This window comes from Mauremys reevesii, linkage group 22 (genome assembly GCF_016161935.1).
Source record: "Mauremys reevesii isolate NIE-2019 linkage group 22, ASM1616193v1, whole genome shotgun sequence".
NCBI lineage: Eukaryota > Metazoa > Chordata > Testudines > Geoemydidae > Mauremys > Mauremys reevesii.
Genome location: NC_052644.1, coordinates 7,221,619 through 7,237,642, shown reverse-complemented (window position 1 = coordinate 7,237,642; position 16,024 = coordinate 7,221,619). Strand labels below are relative to the sequence as shown.

General features: G+C 47.0%; 1 protein-coding gene across 1 annotated transcript in view; it reads left to right on the top strand.

Moving 5' to 3' along the window:
* The window catches only part of PPP1R37 (protein phosphatase 1 regulatory subunit 37), a 140,246-nt gene that overhangs the window by 62,860 nt on the left and 61,362 nt on the right, over positions 1-16,024 (top strand). Inside the window, exon 5 of the mRNA XM_039509649.1 lies at positions 8,218-8,337. Within this exon, the coding sequence (XP_039365583.1) occupies positions 8,218-8,337 (120 nt within the window). The remainder of the gene's footprint in view (positions 1-8,217; positions 8,338-16,024) is intronic.

Genomic DNA, 16,024 nt, shown 5'->3' with positions numbered 1-16,024 from the left:
GGTTAGAAATCTCACATTGGTACCTTCTTTGCATTTTGTCAAATCTGCGGTGCCAGTGTTCGTAAATCAAACGTGCTGGGTCATCAACTGAGACTGCTATAACATGAAATATATGGCAGAATGTGGGTAAAACAGAACAGGAGACATACAATTCTCCCCCAAGGAGTTCAGTCACAAATTTAATTAATGCACTGTTTTTTTTTTTTAACGAACATCATCAGCATGGAAGCATGTCCTCCGGAATGGTGGCTGAATCATGAAGGGGCATACGAATGTTTAGCATGTCTGGCACGTAAATACCTTGCAATGCCTGCTACAAAAGTGCGATGAAAATGCCTGTTCTCACTTTCAGGTGACATTGTAAATAAGAAGCAGGCAGCAGTATCTCCTGTAAATGCATGCAAACCTTGTTTTCTTAGTGATTGGCTGAACAAGAAGTAGGACTGAGTGGACTTTCAGGCTCTAAAGTTTTACATTGTTTTGTTTTTGAGTGCAGTTATGTAACAAAAAAAAAATTCTACATTTGTAAGTTACACTTTCACAATATCAGAGGGGTAGCCGTGTTGGTCTGGATCTGTAAAAGCAGCAAAGAGTCCAGCAATGCCCCTCTGCTATGTACATCGGCCAAACTGGACAGTCCCTACGGAAAAGGATAAATGGACACAAATCAGATATTAGGAATGGCGATATACTAAAATCTGTAGGAGAACACTTCAATCTCCCTGGACACACAATAGCAGATTTAAAGGTAGCCATCTTGCAGCAAAAAAAACTTCAGGACCAGACTTCAAAGAGAAACTGCTGAGCTTCAGTTCATCTGCAAATTTGACACCATCAGCTCAGGATTAAACAAAGACTGTGAATGGCTAGCCAACTACAAAACCAGTTTCTCCTCCCTTGGTGTTCACACCTCAACTGCTAGAAGAGGGCCTCATCCTCTCTGATTGAACAAACCTCGTTATCTGTAGCCTGATTCTTGCTTGCATATTTATACCTGCCTCTGGGAATTTCCACTACATGCATCCGACAAAGTGGGTATTCACCCACGAAAGCTCATGCTCCAATACATCTGTTAGTCTATAAGGTGCCACAGGACTCTTTGCTACTTTCGCAATAGAGATTGCACTACAGTACTTGTATGAGTGAATTGAAAAATACTATTTCTTTCATCCATACCTTTTTTTAAAAAAAGGTAATCTCCAAGAGAAGGAGTCAGACTTTTCTTAAAATTATGTGGTATTTTCATAGATTGTAAGGCCAGAGGGAACCACCGATGACTTGTATAACACAAGTCACAGAACTTCCCTGAATGAATTCTTGTTTGAACTGAAGCAGATCTCTTAGAAAATATATCCAATTTTTACTTAAAAATTTCCAGTGATGGAAAGTACACCACAATTCTTGGTAAACTAGTCAGTGGTTTGTCATCCTCGCAGTTAAAAACTTGTGCCTGATTTCCAGCCTGAATTTGTCTAGCTTTAATTTCCAGGCATTGGATCTTGTTATATGTTTGTTTTCTATATTTAAGATCCCATTATCAGTAAGTTGAGACAGTAGCTGCTGCCAGCAAGCTCCTTCCATCCTGAGCCCTCTCTCCTGTCATGTCCCTCCCTGCTCTGTGGCGATGGGGTACGGGAGTGGGGAGAGGGGGACACCCTGATATCAGCACCCCTCTTCCCCCCCTCCCCCACTCCCTGAACAGCAAGCAGGAGGCTCCCAGGAGCAGCACACGGCAGTGGGAGGAGGGACACCTGAACTGCCCAGCAATTGATAGCCTGCTGGGTGGCTGCTGCACAGGGAACTTGGGGAGCTGATGGGGGGGGTCTGCTGGCCTACTCTGGTTCCAAGCCCCCCACCTGCTAGCTTCAATGGGCTTCTCTTCCTGTAAGCAGTGGACAAAGCAGGCGGCTGCCAAACAAGGTTATAAGGGAGCATTGCGCAACTTTAAACGAGCATGTTCTCTACTAGATCAGCAACAAAACAATATTAACCGGGATGACGTTAAGTGAGGAGTTACTGTACTTAGATTTACAAAGCCAGCACAAAACAGCTTCTATAATACCTCACTGGTTAGTCAGAAGCCAACAACACAGTTCCTTTAAAGTAACCCAGCCTCAGGCCTCCACCTAGACACCCAAGTCAAATATGAGGATTACTGAAAATCTTCATCATATAAAAAAGTTCTACCAATCCCAAAGGATTGGACGCATTACCTCCCTGTTAATGAATATTCCAGATCTTACCCAAATACATGCTTACAGTCAATTCTTATTAACTAAACTAAAATTTATTAAAAAAGAAAAGAGAGAACTGGTTAAAAGATCAGTGTAATTACAGACATGAGTTCTATTCTTGAGGTTCAGATTCATAGCAGAGATGCTGAGCTTTGAAGTTGCAAAGAGTTCTTTCAGAACTAGTTCATATGTTATAGTCCAATGTTTATATTCAGGGTGGTCCAGTCAGAATTGAGATCTCAGTCCTTATGGTTTAGGAATGAAACCTCAAGCAGATCGGAGATGACAGGATCAGGACCCAAGTCCTGGGTGAACAATAGGCTTTTGATGTAACCTTCTGTTTCCTAAACCTCACTGGTCATTAACTACATGGATTAACATAAAATAATTTATCCATTAAGCAGTTTATCACAAACTTTCAAGAGAAACATAGACAATGAAAGTTGGCACTCAATATTCATCTAAATGTTAATATTCCCTTTTGATCTCTGAATCAACAGCTATAGTGACAGCCATATAAACAGACAGTTCTTGTCTAACGTTTATGAGTACACACATGCAATTAGTATCACTTCTAACAATATAGGTTTGCATTTCAAAGTTCTAGCCTATTTACCAGGGAATGGCCCTAATTACCATTTCTAACATGTCTTTGCAGGTTGACTCTGGGTCAATTAGCCTGCAGGATGCTTAACCCTGTCTGGCCATGTGATACACTTTGTATAAGATTCGTTGCAACTATATAACAGTGGTAGCTGTAATGATTTGCATAGTTATACTTTACTTAGACAACGTTGCGATTAGAAACTGCCCCAAGCTGAGCTGCCCTTGCTGCCAGAGCTCAATAGCTGTCCCTGGCAACCTCCCTGCTTCTGGGAGAACTTCATTTTTTTTGTGTGGACAGTCTCTTTTAAGCTCCAATTCTCCCGGTGGTGCATATTCTGCAGGTGTGCCTGATTGGCACTACCTGAGTGCAGGAATACTTCTTAGCCTTGCCACCAGTGGGATGGAGGTGTGTTCAATCACATACCTCCCTTCCAAAACCAGAATGATTTCTTGCTTGAGCATGTCCCTGGGGAAGAAAAAAATCCACATTGTATGCTCTCTCTCTGCTTGGTACTACACCCAGACGCTATAGAGCTGGAGGGCTAGATACCAGCATGTAATCCGGGGGTTTGAGTCCTTCATGGAGTGTACCCTGTACAAGGACTCATGGTTTATGACTAGGGAAAGGGGACTACCTAGCACATTATACCTCAGAGAGCCAACTTGATAGCGAAAGCTTCCTTCTCAGGGCATGTTTACCCTATAAATTTAAGTCAACCTATGTTAAGTTGACTTACAACCACGACAGTAATTATTGCAGTGGTTCATGTACACACTGCCTTCCTTCTGACTTCTTGCTTGTCACTTAATCTATCTTTTGTAGTCAAACTTTTTTTTACCGTTTATCTTTACCGTTAAGTTGCCTGAAGTGTTTGGTAAATCTGCTCAGGTTTACAAAGGCTGGTGTATATCCACTTTCCATTGATGGAATGGGGAACCAATTCATAAACTTGCACTGCTTGTCTTGAGCAGTGCAAGACGGTATATTCCTGAAGTACAAGGCTGGGAGCTGGGGGGATTTGGCTGGTGCCTTTCTCTGAGTGATTCATGAGTGGCTCTGGGAACATGCATGCAATCCAGCTGGGTGTGAGGCTCCACATGCGGTTGTGCTGAGTTATAACAGTGCCTGGAAGGATTTGCTGCTTGTCACTAGCAAAGCATTGTGTCAGACAGCCCAGGCTGGAGAGTTAAGGGGGCACATTGGTGCCACAGTCCGGCTCTTTTGAGTGCTTGCTCATGTCCATTCCAATGTAGGCATGTGCGTGCTGCATGCAACGCCGCTGGAAAGCTTTTCCCTCAGTGGTATCCTTCAGGTAGGCCCTGGTGCCCCCTGGAGTTGTGCCCTCATAATGCTGATATACATAGTCCTGCCACCCTCTTAGTTCCTTCTTGCCAGCTAACTCCGACAGGGGAATATGAGGGTGGATTTTGGAATGGACACGAGCCACACATCTCGAAGGACAACAGTTAACGGAAGGTTAGTAACTGTTTTTCTTCTTCGAGTGCTTGCTCGTGTCCATTCCAATGTAGATGACTCCCAAGCAGATGTAGGAGGATGGTTTGAAGTTCAATGGCAAGCAGAATGTAGCATGATTCTGCCAAATCCAGCATTGTCTCTGGCCTACTGAGTGATGGCATAGTGAGTCACAAAGGTGTGGACTGAAGACCAGGTTGCTGCACTTCAGATATTCTGGATGGGAATCTGTTCCAAAAAGCAGCTGAGGACGCTTGTTCCCTCGTGGAGTGTGCCATCAGGGTCAGAGCAAGGACTTTTGCCAGGTCATAGCACATGCAGATACAAGAGGTGAGCCACAATTAAATCCTGTTGGCTATGATTGGGAAACCTTTCATCCTGTCTGCCACCGCCTCAAAAAGCTGAGTAGTCTTCCTAAATGGCTTACTCCTTTCTACGTAGAAGGCAAGCGCATATCTGACATCTAGTGAGTGAAGCCTTTGCTCCTGGCAATTGGCATATGATTTCAGATAGAAAACCAGAAGGAATATGTCCTGGTTACTATGGAATTGCGAAACCATCTTCGGGAGGAAGATTGGGTGAGAGCTCAGCTGGACCTTGTCCTTGAAGAATACAGTGTAAGGAGGTTCTGAAGTCAGAGCCCTAATCTCTGAGACCCTTCTGTCCGAAGTAATGGCCACCAGAAGTGCCACTTTTCAGGACAAGTAGAGGAGAGAACACATTGCCAAGGGCTTGAATGGGGAACCCATGAGCCTCAATAATATCAGGTTGAGATCCCAGAGTGGGATTGATTGTCGTATTTGGGGATATAGTCTATCCAGGCATTTGAGGAAATGAGTACAGATCAGGTTTGCAAAGACGGACCGGCTGTTTACCCATGGGTGAAACGCCAAAATTGCAGCCAGGTGGACTCTAATTGATGACACCGATAGCATTTGCTGCTTCAGGTGTAGTAAGTAGTCCAGAATTAATGGCACTGATGACCATGTGGATGAAACACCTTTCTGCGCTGACCAGATTGAGAACCTTTTACACTCTGCCAGGTATGTAGCTGTAGTGGACGGTTTCCTGCTCCCTACAAGGACTTCTCTAACTGCCCTGGAGCATGCTAGCTCCAAGGGGTTCAGCCGTGGAGCTTCCAGGCCATGAGATGAAGGGACTTGAGGTTCAGATTTCATAGACGGACTTGATCCTGGGAGATCAGATCGTTGATTCCACCAGGAGGTCCAGAAGGGTGGTGAACCAGTGTTGACGTGGCCAGGCCATGGCTGTCAGGATCAGGTTCATGCCTTTCTTCCTGACCTTCAGCAGGACCTTGTGTATGAGCGGAATGGGAGGGAATTCATAAAAGAGATGGTCCTTCCAAGGGAGAAGAAATGTATCTGTGAGCGAACCCGGGCTGTGATTCAGGCAGGAGCAGAACTGCAGACGCTTCTTGTTGTGTCTCATTGCAAACAAGTCTATCTGGGGAGCTCAGTGGTTTGAGCATTGGCAAGTCTAGGGGGAAGGGATAGCTCAGTGGTTTGAGCATTGGCCTGCTAAACCCAGGGTTGTGAGCTCAAATCTGGGGCAAAAATTGGTCCTGCTAGTGAAGGCAGGGGGCTGGACTCAATGACCTTTCGAGGTCCCTTCCAGTTCTAGGAGATTGGTATATCTCCAATTATTACCTATTTTTTTTAGCTCCCCATCTCTGGAGAATGTCCTTCATGATTTCTGATTGAATACACCACTCGTGATTGGAGAAAGATCTGCTTAGGCAATCTGCTAACTCATTCTGTGCCCCCAGAAAATAGGAGGCTTTGAGGTGGTTTGAGTGGGTTATGCAGAATTCCCACAGGCAAAGGGCTTCCTGGCATAGGTGAGAGAAGCACACTCCATCCTGTGTGTTCATCTAGAACATCACTGTCATGTTGTCTGTAAGTATCAATACGTATTTGCCTTCTAGGTGGGGCTGGAATGTTTGGCAGGCAAAGTGCACCTCTCTGAGTTCCCTCACGTTGATGTGCAGCGAGAGCTCTGCTTGGGACAGAGGCCCTGGGTTCTGCGTACCCCCAGATGAGCCCCCCTCTCCCCCAACTCAGCCCAGATGAGTCAATGACTAGAAATATCGCCAGATGTGGTCTCGAGAAGGGGACACCTGCACATACTGCCCTTGGGTCCAACCATCAAAGGAGGGTGGTGATTACTGAATGGGGAAGTATGACAACCATGTCCAAACGATCTTGTTCCAGCCGGTACACTGACGCTAGCTAAGCCTGGAGAGGTCTGAGTCATAATCTCGCATGGTGCATCACGTAAGTGCATGAAGCCATGTGCCCCAGGAGTTTTAGGCAGGTTCTTGCCGTGGTGGTTGGGTGGTGTCTGAGGCTTTCTATGATCATGCCTAGGGCCTGGAACTGGATCTCTGGAAGTAATGCTCTGGCTTGGACCAAGTTGAGGACCGCCCCTATAAATTCTATTATTTTAACTGACAAGTGTCGGTTTTCTGCATGTTTGTCAACAGGCCTAACTTTTTGAAGGTTGACAGTATCAACCTTACATTTTCCTCCACCTGGGCCTTGGACCAACCTTTGACCAGCCAGTCAACAAGGTAAGGGTAAATCTGAACCCTTTGCTTCCTCAAGAAGGCTGCGACAACTGCCACACACTCTGTGAAAACCTGAGGGGCTGCTGACAGGCCGAATGGAAGGACAGTGAACTGGTAGTGCGCTTGGTTCATCATGAAATGGAGGCATTTTTGTGGCCTTGGAAGATTGAAATATGGAAGTAAGCGTCCTTCAAATCGAAAGCAGCATACCAGTCCCCTGAATCCAGAGATGCGTTAATGGTGACCAAGGAGACCATGTAGGACTTCAGCTTCTTCATGAATATGTTGAGGTTTCACAGGCCCAGGATGGGTCTGAGACTGCCAGTGGAGTAAAAACCCCTGCCCCTTCGCTCCAGAGGAACCTCCTCTACCGCTCCCACTTGCAGGAGCATTCGCACTTTGTGGAGTAAACGTTGCTTGTGAGAAGAGTCCCTGAAGAGGGATGGAGAGAGAGGGTAGGAAGGAGGGGAAGAACTGACCTGCAGGGTGTATACCAGTTCTATCGTGCGTAGCACCCAGCAGTCTGAGGTGATGTTGGACTATGCCCAATAGTAGTGGGATAGCCAGTTGATAAAAAATTGGTGGGAGTGGATCCAGACGCTCTCCTGGTATGCCATCCTCGGGTGTACCATCAAAGGCCTACTTAGGCCCTGCCTCCTACTGTAATCCTGCCTCAGTGGAGGCTGGTAGAAACTGGGAATGGCTGGGGCTTAAAGTGCTTTCTCAGTGGGGCCCGCATGTGTAGTTTGAGGAACTTCAGAGTGACTCTCGAATCCTTCGCTCTGTGTGTAGTTCAGAGTCCATCTGCTCTGAAAAGAGAGACATGCCTTCAAAAGGAAGGTCCTGAATAGTCCGCTGCACTTCATATGGGAGGCCTGAGGCCTGCAGCCATGAGCTCCTCCTCATGACCACAGCCAAGGCATGTTCATGCAGTAGAGTCCGCCACATCTAATGCTGCTTGCAGGGACATTTTTGCCACTGCTCTGCCCTCCTCGACTGGAGCTGAGAACTCAGTCCTAGATTCCTGTGGCAGTAACTCCTTGAACTTAGTCATTACACCCTAGAAGTGCAAGTGGAATGAATATGAGCAACACGTTTCAAAGAACAACAGTTACAGAAGGTTAGTAACCATTTTTTCTCTCTCCAGGTCTCCCTCTATGTATTAGCAAGCTGCTAGCTTCATGGATTGTTCTGTGCAGATGACTTACTGGAAATGAGAAGCTGATGTCTGTGACTGTTTCCCAGAGCCACTGCTGAATGCCTCCACAATCTTGTGTCAACTTTACAGTTTGTCTTTTCCTCTCTTTGTTTTCCAGGGTGCCTCAGCATTATTTGACATGATTGAGTATTATGAGTCAGCAACGCACCTCAACATCTCATTTAACAAACACATCGGCACCCGAGGCTGGCAGGCAGCTGCACATATGATGAGAAAGGTTTGTGTTAGTTCTTGAACATTTTTATCATCTGTTTAATTTACTGCTTGTAAACACCCAGTAGTACTAACATGATTTCAAGTTAGTGTAGGGTTAGATTTTAATGCGGTTGGAACTCTGTTAATCTAACCATTTTCTGTGTGGTGGGGAGAGAGGGATGTGCATACAAGAAATTACAGGTAGCTTTTTAAACTACAGTGGGAGATTTCTACTAGTAGCTTGCTGGGGTACTGGGATGGAGGAAGGACTGTCTTGTGCTTATGGCTGTGGACTGTGATTGGGAGATCTGGGTTCTCTGTCCAGCTTTACCAGAGTTCCTGTGTTACTGTAGCCAAGTCCTTGAATCTCTGTCAGTGGGAGCAGTGTTAAGGCAATTCAGTGAGTAGCCAGTGCTGCAATCGGAACGCCAGAACGAGGTGCTTCCTTAAACCCGTGTTTAACAGGGAGGCTGTTGTGCCCCAGCTGGAGTTTCTTTAGTGCCTGTGTGCTCTTTGCCAACCAAGCACAACACACTGAAGTGTTTGTGTGTCTGAGGTTTGGGATCATTGCTTGTTGCTTGTGCCAGGTGGGCCTATTAAGAAGATTTTGCTCTGTAACTTCATAGTGGGGCAAAATGTGGAAATGTTTCAGATAATTATCATTCCATCATTTATAAGGAAATTGCCAAGGCCTAAGGCTGATGGTTTTTAAACTAAATGTATATCATAGTAACAAGTGAATATCTGCTTTGTGCAAACATTAGCTATAAAGGAAAATATTTCCTAGTAAGATGTTTCAGCGTAGTGTTCTACTTAATGAGATGGTAACTGGGCATGTGGGAATGACATGGGATATGCTTATCCTGTCTGCTCATTCTGAAATATGGAAGTCCCGTGAAATGTACTTTTGAAAGAGATCTTTTTTCATTTGTATTACACTAGCACCTAGAGGCCTTGTCCAGAAGAGCTTACAAACTAGAAAGAACAGACTAATAAAGGGTAGGCGATAGGAAGTATTATCCTTTTTTTTATAAATGAGATTGTGATTTATCCAAGGTCACACAGGAAGTCAGTGGCAGAGCTCCTGAAACATAGGCGCTGACTCCATGGATGCTCCGGGTCTGGAGCACCCACGGGGGAAAAAATGGTGGGTGCTGAGTGTGACGAAGTGGGGATTTTCCCTTGTTACGTTGTGTGTGAGCCTATGTGAGTCTTACTGTTTTGCATGAATGCTGTGTGTGCCTCAGTTTCCCTGTGTATTGCACCAATGTCTAGGTGGTGGGAATAAGGGGGTGTGACTTTTGCGGGGGTTGCTCCAGCTGCCTACACCAGTGCTACGGCTGCCTCTTCATAACCTGAGACCCAGGAGGGGGATGCGACCAAGTGACTCTTGGCACGGGAAGCGAGACAAAGGTCCGAGGAGGAGCAACAGGCAGGGCAGGGGCCAGGCAGCTGGAAGCAAGTCAATCTTGGCTGGCTTGGGGCTCAGGGGGAGGACCAGAGCCCTGTCTCTGGTCTCCCTTCCCCCACAAGACGTACTTGGCTGAAAGTCACTGATTTTTGTGCTAACAAGTTCTCTCCTATGCTGTGTTCCTGTCGACTAATAAACCTTCTGTTTTACTGTCTGGCTGAGAGTCACATCTGACTCCGGAGTTGGGGTGCAGGGTTCTCTGGCTTCCCCAGGAGCCCCACCCGGGCAGACTCGCTGCAGGAAGCGCACGGTGTGGAAGGGGATACTGAATGCTCTGAGGTCAGACCCAGGAAGGCAGAAACTGTGTAAGCCTCTTGCCTTGGAGATAGTATGCTCGGAGAGGAGGCATGCTCCCCCAGAGTCTTGACTGGCTTCCAGAGCATCGCCCCGGTGACTCTGTGGCAGTGGTGGGATAAACTGCACCCCATGGACAGAGCGTCCTGCAGTAAGTGACTGGGGAACAGTAAAATGAAAGGGGATTAGACGGGCGTGCTGGAGCCTCCAAGAGGTGCGGTTCCAGGAAGAGCCTATAGCTTAAACCCTGAGAGAGGTGGACCCCCAAGAAGGGCTGTCCCATTGAAGGGGTTCCTCCCCAGGGATCATGGGAAGCTGAGAGAGCACAGGCCTGTGAGTCCGTGACCACTTGGGAACAGCATGGAGATGGCTTATAACCATCCCTTAAGAAGGACATTGTGAAGCTGTGCAGAGAGAGACGGCTGCGCATTGGAAAGCTCACTAAGGCACAGCTGATAGCTCAGTTGGAAGAGCAGGATTGCTCTAAGGAGCCGCTTCCTGACCCAGCTGGAGCCATGAGAGAGGCTGGGAGCAGCCAGGTGTCCTGGAGATCCATGTCCCCGACCAGCCGGGGGTCTCCTCCCTGTTGGTGGATCTGAGGTGGATGGAATTGGAGCTGAGTTTGAAGGAGTCAGGGGACCCTGAGAGCCAGGGAAGGCATGAAGCAGAACAGCAGGCACTGGCGCTGGCGGAGCGGAGAGGCAGAGGGACCCGTCCCCTGGATGGACCCCATGGTGCCAATTCCGCAGGGACCCTAAATTGCTGCCCCAGGTGAAGGAGGGGGAGATATAGATACCTGTCTCGCAGCCTTTGGGAAGGCTGGCAATTGGAATGAGGCTGGCCCTGCGGAAAGGCTCTGGTGTTTAGCCCCCTTCCTGGATCCCAAGGCCATAGAGCTGTTTAGCCAGATAGGTGGGGTGGCAGACTGGCTCTCACTCCTGGCCCCAGCATATATGTCTGCATGTACTATCCTGGGCTCAGACCCCTCAGATCCCCAGTGGGAGCGGAAGGTGTTGGTCAATGCGGAGACATTCCTGGAGTGGCAAGATCCTGGGACAGAGAGAACTGTTGTCAGACCCCGGGTGGTGCAGCCTCACCAGATGCTAAGGGGCAGTGCGACCTGGTTGAAGGTCCCAGGGATGAAGCCCCTCGCCCTGCCTATGGCCCAGATCCCTGTGCAGAGACAGGAGCGGTTGGGCTGGCTGGTAGTTGGGGTTCTCCAATATATCGGCTGTGACCTCCTGTTGAGGAATGACTGTGTCTGTTTGGGACAGGGTCCAGGCCCTGTTCCTGTAACAGCCGAGGATTTGAATATGAATCCAGGGAACCAATCGGCGGAGACTGAAGCGGTCAGTGAATTACCTGGCTGGCCAGGGGGAGGAGCTGCTAGGCTTAGGATACCTGCCTGTCTGTAACCAGAGCCCTGGAGCTGAGTGGGACAGAGAGATTCTCACTGTTCCCCTGCACAGGGCAGAGGTGGCTCATGCTGGCTCCGATGCTGTGAGCAAAGCAGCAGGGGCAAAGCTGAGCCCAGGGGGATCAGAGATCCCAGCTGAGTGTGGGAAACCACAGCCAGGCCAGAACAGCTGCCAACCAGGGATGCCTTGTCCAGAGGTGCAAATGGTCTGGGGCAAGGGTAAATCAGCCTTGGGACACCTGCATGTCATAGAGGAGCCTTTTCAGAAAGTGGCCCTGGATTTGGTGAAGAATGAATGGGAGGGGAAGGCCTTCCCCGACGGAGAATCAGTGGAGTATGTAGTGAGTTTCCAGGAAAAGCTCGCTGAGCTCAGTTTTGCTAATCATTGTCCTGGACCTGGCGCTGTACTTTGGGAAGTGCTTGGTTCTGATTCTCCTGACATTTTATTCACTGCTTGGCAAATGTTTTATTTGCCCTCAGTCTTTTAAAACGGGTAAGTAATATATAAATCCTGAGCTGTAATCTAACCTGATTGTGCCACTTTGGCACAGGAAAAAAGGCAAGAAAACACATAGATCTTCCTAGCTGAGGATTCTCTTACTGTCATTTATAATAAAACTCCTTTATATCACTCTGGCAATGTAGGGGCCTTAAAACTTTCACCTTTTTAATGCTCCTGAGGGAATTGACTGAGAATGGGAACAGTTAACTAACAATAGGAACAATAGGCAGGCTGCTACATTTCTGCCTCAGAGAATGAGATCAATTAACTCAGGCAGGCTGCTTCAATTGTGCCTCTAGCCTACCCATGCATAATAAAACCCCCTACCCTTACATGTCAGGGAGCTGCAGTTGCAAGAGAGAGGGACAGTGTGTCTTTTTTTCTCTGTCTGTCTCTCTCTTGCTTGTTGGCACGCACATACGCCCAGCCCTGACCCCAACTCCGACAGTGATCATGCAGGCACGCACACCCAGCCCCCGTCTCTGAGGCTGCACCAGGCATGCTGAAACAGACACGCTGCCTGGGGTGCTGGGGAAGAGGCGCGTGTCCCCCAGCAGATTTATTTTTGCATTTTTCTGTGTGTGTTGGGGGGCGCACAGATAAATGCGAGCCATATGAATTCTGCGCCCCCATATGGGTGCAGAATCCCCCCAGGAGTACTACATTAGCTAACAGCAGAAGGCTGCTATTTCAAAGGGGAAAGCGCTGCTGGAACCAGGGGGGTTACTGAGGGGAATCTAGTTTGTGGCATGCTCCCCTCTCCATTCTCCAGAGGTGAAAGACCGCTGCACACATTCCCTGTCACTTCAGCTGCTCTGGGAGCGCCTAGTGAAGTGTCTGCTGCTGTTTTAGTGGCTTGTCTCTTTAGAATGTTCCTGTTCACATACTTAATTTCCATGAGGAATGGAAGGAACAGAAGAGAAATGGTAATTTAACAGTTAATAACTCTGCCAAGAAAAAACTTTCTCCCTGTCAAATTTCAAAGGCCTTCTGCAAACAATGGAGGTGTTTAAAGTCCCTCAAAAAATCAGAAGAATCTTTTATAGTACGTATTAGAAAACCTAAATCTAAGGGGGGCTACCAGCTCCTCCTGTAACTCTCAATAGTAGAGCATTCTGTGCATTATAACCAGCATAAATTAATTGTCACATGTACATTCTGCGTTCTGTCCATATCTGATAATCCTACCCTGGATTTTCTTACATCCTCTTAGTTTTGGATTTAGCTGGGGCTAAGTATTATTTCTGTGAAACTCTCTCCCAGGACTTGCTTGTATAGAGTCAGAACTATCCAGTCATGGCAGGAAACTTTGTATGTATTTGGAAAAATGCCTACTTTTCCAGTGAGTTTTGGTCATTTTTTAGTTTGGCTAGAGAGTTCCTATTACTGTTCTCTCCCATCCTCCTACAGCTTGGTGGACAATAATGCAGAAAAAGAAGGAAGATGAAACCTAGTAGCTAGAAGTGCCTTTGCATCTTCTAGCCTGAGGAATGTAAGTTGGTCAGACACTGATTCTGAGCAAAATCATGGAAAGGTTATGAGGGAGATAATAAGTAAAGAATGAAAAGTTAATGGCATAATTAGTGCTAATTAGCATGGTTTTACAGAAAACAGGTCATGTCAAATAGATTCCTTACTAGGCATATTAATACAGAACTTTGAGTAATTCATTATACAGGTCAGATTAGAAAAACATAAGGGTCTATTCTGGCCATAAAATGTATGAATCAGAAAATCTATTGAGTGCTCCACCTATAAACAGTCATCTTGAAGTAGTGTTGTGGGGTGACTTCTGTGTGAGAGGCTAGATAAGTCCCCCTTCACTAGACAAGAGAAGGAATTCAGCACTCCAGTCAAACACTCATGGGTCCACACTGTTGGAGCAGAAGACTAGAGGACCGGTGATGAGCACTCTCCAGACACTTCTTGTAACCAGCAAACAAAAGACAAAAAAGAAACCCACATCATAAGACCTAAGAAATCCTGTGGATGATGAAATGTTGCGCCGCCCCCCCCGCCTTCTAGCAATGTCATGCATGGAGGAGGGGTAGTTATCAGAAATGAAACTAGAGATCTAGCTAAGACTATTCCATCCCTAGATGTTGTTGCTGCTGCTATTTGCTTATTATTAGTATTACCATAGTGCCTAGGACCCGAATGTGATAGGCACTGTGCAAACAGTACAGAAGGCAGTCCCTGCCCCATGGGCTTTACACTCCAAATATAAGACAGGAGACAGATGTATACAGACAGATGGGGAGTACAAGTAACCAGTGAGACAACATGGGTCAGCATGATAGGCTGTGGTCTGACTGTCAAGTTGTTTTTAAAGAGTTTTGAGGAGTGATTTGAAGGTGGATAGTGAGGGAGCTTTAGCAGATGTTTATGGGGAGCACCTCCCATAGTGAGGGGGCAGCATGGGAGAAAGAAGAAAGGTGTTTGTTTCAAAATATTTACAAATGAGCAGTGGAGGCTAGCATCACAGGTTGATCGGAGGCAAGCGTAGGCCATAGCAAATTGAGAGATTATAGGTGAGGTGGAGTTTGACCATGAAGGGCTCCGACAGTGAATGCAAGCAGCTTCTGTTTGATGTAATGGAGACGTGGGAGCTAGTGGAAGCATGCAGAGAGAGGGGCGATGTGGTCAAAGTGGCAAGCTAGGAAAATGATCTTTACGGTAGCATTTTGAAGGGCTAAGAGTGGAGTAAGTTTGCATTTTTCAAAGCCATAGAGAAAGATGTGGTCATTGAGAAGAAAAATGATGAGAGCTTGGATGAGAATTTTAGCTGTGTGGCTGCATAGGAAAGGCCAGGTCTTTAAAATATTATGCAGAAAGATTTGCCAAGATTTAATCATAGCCTAATTTTGAGGACCTGGGGAGATGTCATCAGCTTCGACTCACACCAGGTTATGAGCCTGGATGACAGGCAGGATGGTGATGTCCAAGATGATTCTGCTTTCTGGTCAGAAAAGGATGTCCCTATGTGGATATCCTTTCTCCACCATGGGGGTAGGCGGGCAGGGGAAGGTAGTCCAGACATGATCAAAAGTACATGTGAAGGAAAAAAGTTCAGTAGTAATTCCCCAAAAGGCACAAGGACGCCACCTTTGTGTCTTGATTTCAGAGACCTCCTCAAACAAAACAGGAATAATCTAACAAACCCTAGTGTCTAAACAGCCAAACACAAGAGTTCTGTGCCCTGTTGAAGGACAAAACTGACTTTTTTGCTGTGCTGCATGAGTAGAAAGGGTTAAACATCCTGCAAAATAAATAACCCACAGAAGACGTGGGGAGATGTTTGTGTTTTTGCATATTGTGACAAGATGGCCGATGTAGTATGATGGGTCCTGCGCTTTTCTTGGTGGGGGGCTAAGATGCCACCCCTTGCCCCTGCTCTTGGGGCACCGAGGGCCCCACTAGTGGCCTGGGAAGGTGGTAAAGGGGGGAAGCAGGGGAGGGGTCTGGGTTTGCTTCTTACTCTGAGTCACAGCCCCTTTCAACTCCTGCGAGTCCTTACCCTCTTCCCCCTTGGGTGTAGGGTACCTTCAGTCCTTAGACGCTGGGGGAGGGAGTCTCCCTCCCCTGCTGGGGCAGGGTCTCCCTTACTCTGGTTTTCTGATCTTCCAAGCTCCAGTCCTCTCTCCTTCCTCCCTCTCCCCTGACTCCCTGAAGCAGGGGGTTTTATTAGGTTGCTAATAGGGCCTTAATTGACTACAAGTGCTCCAATTAACCTGTAGCAACCCTCCCTAGTCTTCAGGGAGCCACACCTTAAGTAGCCTAGGGCTTATATACTTGCCCTCTACCACTCTCCCACTGCTCCCTGGCCCTCTTGTATCATAATATTTACATATGTATGAGTAGGGTGGACAATGTAATCAACAGTCCCAGTCTATGCTGTATTCTGATCATTCAGAAGTCAAAAGAACATCCTGTCATGTAAATGAATTGTAAACTCCGGGATATCTCAGTATTCATCTCTCTTTGAAATGTACTGTGAATGGTGGAGGAACAAGCAAATGGCCTTA